We start from the raw sequence: 9,073 nt of genomic DNA, 5'->3' as shown, positions 1-9,073 counted from the left end.
ATGTAGATCCCACCCCCCCCCCCCCCCCCCCCCCCCCTTAGCAAAATGTCTTCAGGGTCAGTGGAAGGGGACCGTGGTCAACCCAGCAGAACTTTCACAGACTCCCAATGACCTTTAGTGTACACCATTAAAATAGACCTGTAGGATCTACTGCTGTCTACTGGTATTTAATGCTGCATATTTTCCTCATTCTGGCTTCCTTTTAAAGAGATCCTGGAACAAGCATGAATCCAGGAAAGAGATCTGATGCTTGTTTCAGGTCAGTGACTCTCCCATTAGCATAGCCAGAAAGAGAATAGTGGTTGCACTTTTAAAGCAGCAAGGAAGGCCACACATTATAAACGCAGTCCTTATTGATGTTCATGGTCAAACTTTACTTGGCATATTTCAGATATATCAATACAGTTGTAGTTACCTGGAGAAGACCACAGTGGGTGGCCACTCTTCTATGATGATATCCTGATCTGTAGGTTGAGGTGGGTTGGCTTGAAGATGGGAGGGGATATAATATGCCACTGTGACAGCACGTGTGATTCCTGTGTTTGCTTCATCTGTGTGCACAGTTGTAAGAACTGGAATGGTCATTCCCAAATATGAGCCTAAAAATGAAGATAAAGCATTGTCATAACGTCTACCATTTTTTTTTACCTCCTTTTTTTTTTTTTTTTTTAGAAACTGAGGCCTGTACTAAGATGAGATACAGAACCTAAAATCTAATTTGTCCAATTTATTATGAGGGAAGAGCAGCACAACACTTCAGATAGTATTTGGTTTCTTGTTTTTTCTTCCAGTATCTACTGGGAAAACACCCAAACTTTGCTTGTTGCCAGGTTGGGGATGTAGTTGTTGCAAGGATACTTGAAACAAATGCTATCTACACCACACCGATCCATGAAAATTGGAGGAAGTGTTGCCTAGAACCAACCAGTCCTATCATTACTATGAGGAGTTTCTGCCTCTGTTTCTAAAAATCTACCAGTCTATCGCAAAGCGAACACGGATAGATCGCGATCGGCTCACTGACCTGTGTCCTGTCCTCCCGCCGTGCTCGTGCGGCTGAATGTGTCAGATGCCGTAGACTGGAAGGGGCGGGACAGCTCTCCAGTCTGCACATTCGGCCACACGGGCACTGCAGGAGGACAGGACGCCGGCGCACAAGAGGAGAGAGTGGAGGTAAGAAAAGACAGGAGAGAGACAGCAGAGAGGGAGAAGAGAGACAGCAGATGGAAACGGGAGAGAGCAAGTAAAGAGCGCGAGGAGAGAGTAAGGAGAGAGAGCGTGAGGAAAGAGGGCCGGTTCACACCACAAAGTCTGCGTTCCAGAGTGTTCAGCCTCTAGAACGCACTGTAACGCAAGCCGGCGGGCTCCCTGTGTTCAGGGTCGGGAGGGGGTGTGGTGGTGCATTGAAGTCAATGTCACCGCAGCCACACCGCCCGCAGTGCGATCGCCCGCACCCGGAACACAGGCACATTAGAGCCTGCGTTCCAGTCCAGTGTGATCTGCAAAAAGTGTTTGCAGTGCCATTGACTTCAGTGCATCGCCACAAGTGATTTTTCACTCATTCTCATAGTTCGAGCCGACGTGTGACAATGAAACTGTTGCACGTCGTCTCAATAGATCGTGAAGTGAGCAAACGCATACCGTCGTTCGCTCACTTCTCGATTATCTCCCTGCAGAGAACAGTGACTGTCACTCACTGCAGGAATTCCCCCCTCCCCTGACTGGCGGAATGGATGGGGGAGGGGACGAGTACAGCTGGCTCTGCCTCTAGATAGGCAGAGCCAGCTCCAGCTATCACTCACAGCTGGGCGGATCTCGACAGTAATGTTGGGATCCGTCCCGGCCGCGGAGGTCTCAGTATACCGCAAGCTGTAGCTCGCGATATACTGAGCTTTGGGTCACGGGAGGATGCTAGTTTATGTCCTCCCGTGACCCATAGAAGAACTATGGGTATAAACACTTACCCCATAGTTCTCCTTTTTAATCAACAGATTTGTCTTTCTCTTTAGCTGAGATCACTATCTGACCTCTGCTCCGGCTTTTGGTCATAACTGGCATAAGCAGGAGCCTTGGTTCTGCAGGGGATGTAAAGATATCAATTTACTTATCAATCAACCTAAAGGAGAACTATGATAGAACACTATCATATGAATGAAGCGTGCCCGCTGTCAAGTCCAGAAGAGGAGGCAACGGTTCGTTATGGTAGGAAGTGCAGCAGCGCTTGGAGGGAAGGTGGGGAGAGAGCTGCAGGGACAGCTGCTGCACCTGCGGTTTATTCATGAACGCAGTGGCTCATAACATGCACTGTCAATCACAGGGAGGAGAGACCAGTGGGGAGGATCCCAACAATATTGCCAGGATCACTACACAGGATGGCGCTTAGCCCCAGCAGCGTCGAATATGTTCAATAACAAGTTTATGGTGCGTTTTTGATTACAGCAGTGCATTACAATATGTACTCCTGTATCAGTAGAAAATGAAATCTAAAAGTGCAAAAAAACTTTAACCCCATAGTTCTCTTAAGTGTTTTCATGGGGGATTCATAGGAAGAGGGAGTTTTTGAAACCATAAGTGATTAATTGTATGAAGCATACAATATCTTACAGCGTAACTGACAGTATCGCATAAAATGCGATTCAGTGACAGTGTTGCTCCTTTTTTCCACATGTCATTTTGCAGTAGCAGGATAGTGGGAAGCTTGGGGAAGGAAGTGGGCTGAATATATAGATCTTTAAAGCAGACCTTTTACAGGCAATATGAAATAAAAAAAAAATACCATATGCATCATTATGCAGTTATCCCAATAAACACATTTAAAATGCAATTTTTTGTTTGTAAATACATTTTTTTAAGTTTAAATCCCGGTCCTGGAATCTTGCGGGCGGCCATATTTGAAGAGGGCAAATGCTTTTAGTTTTTTTTATATTGCGTCACTGCGATTAATTCCTGTGCCAGTCACGAGGCAATCCCAGTGTGCATTGCTTTGGCACTGACTTCATTTTTGCACTTTCAAAGCAGGAAGTGAATGCTCTGCAAGTACATTAAAATTACAGCATTTTGCAACTGACATGTCTGTTATCATTATACATAGAGGGATGCATTGGCAAAATTTTGATAAAGGTCTGCTTTTAATATAGGGAGCGCCTACACTCATGTTAAAGGGTTTCTAAACCTTCTGTTTTTTTTTCCCCATATATCTACTGCTAACAAGCAGTAAATGTATGCAAAAAGTGAAAGGAAAAAAAAAGCGGTTTAAACTTATCCCTGTCTCCGCCGCGCGCTCCCGTCCGAAAATCCAAAACTGCTCGGGTGGCCGCAAAACATCTTGGGGCGGGCACATTCGCAGTTCGGATTTTCGGCTGGGATACGAGAGACGCAAGGTAAGTCTATGGACGGCGTGCACCCGCATGCAGACAACGTGGGACAGGAAGTTCCAACAAGCAGAGAGTCAGCTCTGGATCGGAGACCCGCAGCAGCGCTGGAAGGTCAGATGAATAGGGCAGGAAAGATCGGATTAAGAGACCTCATTTAAGGTAAGTGCTTTAATTAACATTGGGGGAGGGAAAAAATGTTTTTACTTTAATGTCACTAAGTTATAAAATAATTCTGCAGGATCTGTTTTTTGTCTTCTCTCCCTAGTTTGTATTGCATCGAAGAGCCATCCCCCCCCCCTCTTGTGCACACAAAACCATATTATTGAGTTTTCCAGTTCCAATATGTGCAGCAGAACCAAAATAGATGTGTTGACTGTATATGGAAAGTTTTGTCCTGATAGGGATGTACGTGTGGGATCATGAGATGTCGTCTCTTACCTGTAGAATTCTGCTCACAGATGTATCTCATAAGCTTCATGAACCCCATGCAGATACTTTGTTCATATCTTTCCTCTTGCATCTTGATGCAGGCCCACTTGGCTTTTCCATATTGCCTTTTTTCATACAGTGTTTCACCACACTATGAGCAAGAACAAAAAAATGGATTTTATATATAAAAAAACAAACACCTCTTTAACGGTATCAACTACAATGTTCACGTTTTAAAGTACATTCATGAAAACATTCCTTGTGCTATGTTTTTTTTTTTTTTTTTTAAGAAAGCCCAGCATTGTCCATCGCAGGTTGCTGTGGCATAGAGAATGCCGAACTGATAACACTGCCTTCTGCCACAAAAGTTGCCGGTATGCTAGTCCTGTAATGTTTTATGAATGTCGCTTCCACCCACAGATATGTTTGCCTGAAGTCTCACCAAGTGATGGCGTAGGCCTGTGTTATTTTTGGAAAGAGTTCTGCTTTAAATACAAACTAAAAATTAAAGTGACACTAAACAGAGTTAAATCTTAAAAATACATTCATGTACCTTTAACTATTAACAAGAATGTATCTTATGTGTCTATCACTCAGCTGTAGAGCCTCAAATCATATCTGAATTGGTGCCGACACTGTCCTTCCTTCTGGAGGGGGGCTACTTTTGTTCCTCATGGTCCCTGTGTGTGTTGTAAAGTAGTCACCGCTCCAAGCTCACTCCTGTGATGGACTACAATCTTGCAATTAGTTTACTAATTTGTATTGAGATTGTAGTCCATCATAGGAGCGAGCTTGGAGCGGTGACTACTTTACAACACACAGGGACTATTACTGAAATACAAATTCATAGACTAAATGGGAGATTGTAGTCCATCGTGCAGCGAGCTTACTATTAAAAAATTTAAATAAAAAAAATAGCAGCTTTTGTTGCAGATTGGCTACAGTCAATGTTTGGCAGAAAATCTACAGACTGGCTTCTTTGACAGAAGTCGATTTTGAAAAATCAGTTTTTGTCAAATGGGAGGTTGCTGGCTGGTCAAATTTTGGTCTAGTCAACAGGCTTTGCCGAAATCCAACCACTGTATGGCCAGCTGTAGTCACAAAATTTCTACGCGCTGTCCACACAACAGGACTTCAACCGTTTTTGGCAGATCTAACAGGTATTTTTCTGTACTTGGAGGGTCTTTAAAGGGATAAAATATGGGGAAGTGTACAGGTATCGTAGTAATGTACTGCAAATGTGTTTAATTTTTTTTTTAACTAGTAAAATCTAATTAAAAATATCCATGAGGGAATTGTGTTCTAAAGAGGGACTGGTCCTTAAAATTAGAGACCAAAATCCATGTACAGCATCCATGGGGATTTGTAGATGGCCGGTTAATTGTAGTTTCTGGTTACTTGAGTCACTAACTCTCAAGCAACAACTCCCATCCCCTCCCCAAACTCATCTGCTGGCTAGATTCTGCTATTGACCATTTCAAATTGACATAGCCAATAGCAGGCTGTCTATTGCACACTCCCACTACTCGTTTTTTACATTCACCTGCCAGCTGAGGAATCTAGCCGTTGGCCGCAGCAAGATCTAAACGGAGGATTTTTTTTTTTAGCAACTAAATAAATTTAGTTGCGAACAAAATTTTTTAGCGTGCACATGTAGATCAAGCAACTGGCATAAAAATTGAGTATAATCCTCGATTTTTATTTTGTCCCTCTTTCTGGTTTTTTGAATGCCGGATAATGGAGAGTTTACTGTACTTAAAGTTTATAGAACAGCCACAGGAGCAACTTACTAAAACAATTTTTTGGTCATTTTCAGCTAATCAGCGGGCACCTAAATCCTATGAAAACTGCTGTAATCTTTTCCTGGAATATATACAATAAACAGGAAAAAACGAGAGAAAGTAGGATTTCCTTAAAGGAGAACTATAGGGTCAGTGTTTTTCACCATAGTTCTCCTAAGGTTCACGGGAGGACACAAACCAGCGTCCTCCCGCGACCCAAAGCTCAATATACCGCGAGCTACAGCTATGAACTATGAAGCTGAGGGATTTTCACTCCCCTCATAGTTCTCCTTCAAGGGAAAACTATAGATTCTTCATAAAGCCAAAACCTGCTGTTGTCTGACTCGTGGGTTGTACATGGGGAAAACAAGGCGAAGACTCAGTGAAGGATTAGACTGTGAGCAGAAAATCAGATTATCACAGATTGTAAGAGTACAGACGGACTGGACGACATGTGACTCTCACTTGCGGATTCCTGGTGTTTTTGGTAGGCTGCAGTTTAAAGCGGTATGCTCAAGGCACTATCTGCTTTAGGGCTTACTCCTACAAAAGCAAATACAGGCGTGTGGGCATACAGCAGAAAATACGTCTGTATTTGCAGTGTCTGGGAGCCCCCAGCTGTTGCATGTTTGTGTCAATAGGAATGTATGGACACAATACGCTGTAAGCGAGTAGGCACATGTAAACATAAGTACTGGCGTTTGCATGTGTATGGACATAAGTTACTGAATACAGAAGTTTTGCAAGGGGGAAACTACACCAATATGCGTGCATATCTGTACAGTGTATTGTGCCCATACAATCCTATGGACACACATATGCAACAGCTGGGGCTCCCTAGTGGGGCAAATACAGACTTAATTTCATGCCAAATAAGCCTGTTTTTGCGTATATGTGGCAATGAGCCCTTCAAGAAAACACAGTGCTTTCTGCACAAGCTCCCAGATTGGGTTTGTAAGATTCATCTCTATTTTGCTAAGAAGTATATAGCTATCTACAGGTTTGTTGTCACAGCTCATGTTATGCTAGATGGACAGGGATTCATGTTCAGGCAACATTTTGCGCTCAGAACGCATTCTCCACTAGGGTAAGCCATGTAAATCATTGGTAAGGCAGTTTCCAGCTCAGAAACTCCCAAAAAGCCCAACAAAGTGGGAGTTCACTCGGATTGGTGGGTACTGGGAGAGAGTTGGCCTATCGCACACACATTTTAATGCTTTGTTGCATCTCATGCAACCTCTTTACAACTACTTCATCTCTATGCATGCACTTCATGTGATGGCAACATGGTATTTCTCAAGGTGGGTTTCCTGACAGTGACCGCAGTGGACTGTGCCTCCGAAATCCATATCTCCCCACTTTCTGGGATGAAAAAGAGGGACACTTTAATACGAAGTATGTAGGCAATGGATGTACCTTTGCCATGCCCCCAGATCTACCATGAAAAACGTCTATTCACCAAAATTAATTAAATCTACAAGTGTTTCTTTTTATTTTTCCACCTCTACATTGCATTTGTTATTTTGAGAAGTATAGAAGGAAATCTTAGAGATTGAAGAAAAGATTAGTGCAGTACAACATTTTTGGTAATTAAATCGCATTGTAAAATTCCAATAAAATACAGAAGAACTGGAGGAACAAAAGAGGGACAGTCCTGTCCAATGTGGGACTATCGGGTGCAATGGTAACATGAGTTGAAATGACCACTTATAATCTTTTAGAAGCCTGTGATGATGGCAACACGGGTGCATTTGGGAGACGAGGATTTTGTGTTTTTTTTTTGGTGTTTCAGTGCTCACAGTCTCGGAATGTTTGCTGGAGGCTGTTGCACAGCTCATTTATACCAGCAATACTGATAATATTTGGTATCAAAGTAAAGCTGTGACTGACCCAATGGAACTAAACCAAATACAGTACTACCTAGCTGTTCCTCCTGGTACATTTTGGATGTCCTTTCCAGCATCTAAGAGTCCTGCCTGACTTCATTATAACATACAAATTCCAACACTTCTTGATGAAGAGCCCATCCACCTCCTTTGACACGTTCTGTAAGCCTGCAAGGCCACCCCTCATGGTGATGGCTCAATAGCATCATGCAAGCAGCAGTATAAAGCCAAGAATAGAATGCTGGCTTCCACCTGTGGCTTCCCACACAAGCTTTTTGGTTTTCTGACAGATTAGCTTTAATTGCATATGTTTGAATGTAAACGGTGAAACCTTGGCAAATAACGAGATCAATAGATAGTTATACCTTTTCTTTGCAACTGAGAAGCAGGAAGGGCACCCTCTGCCGTTCCTCTGTTCTGCCATTCCGTGTCAGCTGCTGAATGGGCTCTGCCATCTCTGAAATGAGAACAAGGCATGTTAGTGGACCAGTCTAAGACAGTCTTCAGCCTCTGAACAGACAGTGTTTCCCTTTTAGACATACATGGTCTAAGGAATGGGTAGGCAACCACGACACTCCAGCTATGGTAAAGCTACAAATCCCATTTAGGTGTTGACTCACAAAGGCATGGTGGTACTTGTAGATTCCCCAGAGCTGGAGTGTCAAGGTTGCCTACACTTTGGTTGGAGATTTCAAAACAATGTGACTGATGAGAACAGGGCACTGCCTTTGATGGTCTCTAACATGCTAGTTATGTCTGGCTTCAATACATAGACAGTCACAGACACCCAAACATGTTTGCAGTAAAGGTGTCCAGAATACATTATCTCTATACTTGTTCTGGGTCAGTGTCTGTCATCACTGAAGCCAAAGCCATATCAGCCAGGTAACTATCAATTTTGAAAATGGACAGTCAGCAAAAATACCTCCGTTATTCTCTCATGGTAAGAGTACCTTTTAGGACTGAAACACTTTTACAGTGTGCTGTGGTAATGGCACAAGTGTAAAGTTTGGTGGAGGGGGGATTATGGTGTGGGGTTGTTTTTTGGGGGTTGGGCTTGGCCCCTTAGTTCCAATGAAGGGAACTCTTAAGGCATCAGCACACCAAGACATTTTGGACAATTTCATGCTCCAGACTTTGTGGGATGGCCCCTTCCTGTTCCAACATGACTTTGCACCAGTGCACAAAGCAAAATCCATAAAGACATGGGTGAGCAAGTTTGGGGTGGAGGAACTTGACTGGCCTGCACAGAGTCCTGACCTCAACCCAATAGAACACCTTTGGAATGAATTAGAGCGGAGACTGTGAGCCCGGCCTTCTTGTCCAACATCAGTAACTGACCTCACAAATGCGCTTCTGGAAGAAAGGTCAAACATTCCCATAGACACACTCCTAAACCTTGTGGACAGCCTTCCACAGAAGAGTTGAAGCTGTTATAGCTACAAAGGGCGGGCCAACTCAATATTGAACCCTAGGGACTAAGACTGGGATGCAATAGCAGTTCATGTACGTGTAAAGGCAGGCGTCCCAATATAGTGTGTGTATGTATGTGTGTGAGGGGAACTCTAACAGCAAAACAGAATAAATGAAAGAAAAAAAAAAT

At 43.3% G+C, this 9,073-nt stretch overlaps 2 protein-coding genes across 2 annotated transcripts in view; one reads left to right on the top strand and one right to left on the bottom strand.

The window, feature by feature from the left end:
- Window positions 1-9,073, top strand: part of FANCM (Fanconi anemia complementation group M) — a 123,432-nt gene that overhangs the window by 28,098 nt on the left and 86,261 nt on the right. The gene's annotated exons all lie outside the window — the stretch shown is intronic.
- The window catches only part of LOC108797913 (heme-binding protein 1-like), a 35,678-nt gene that overhangs the window by 8,963 nt on the left and 17,642 nt on the right, over window positions 1-9,073 (bottom strand). Inside the window, exons 2-4 of the mRNA XM_018569613.1 lie at window positions 7,836-7,927; window positions 3,813-3,954; window positions 416-599 (exon numbers count right to left, since the gene is read on the bottom strand). Of these exons, the coding sequence (XP_018425115.1) occupies window positions 416-599; window positions 3,813-3,954; window positions 7,836-7,927 (418 nt within the window). The remainder of the gene's footprint in view (window positions 1-415; window positions 600-3,812; window positions 3,955-7,835; window positions 7,928-9,073) is intronic.

This window comes from Nanorana parkeri, unplaced genomic scaffold, assembly GCF_000935625.1.
Source record: "Nanorana parkeri isolate BGI_ZX_2015 unplaced genomic scaffold, ASM93562v1 scaffold1365, whole genome shotgun sequence".
NCBI lineage: Eukaryota > Metazoa > Chordata > Amphibia > Anura > Dicroglossidae > Nanorana > Nanorana parkeri.
Note: the sequence above shows the minus strand (reverse complement) of the source record. Positions and strands in the feature narration are given on the sequence as shown.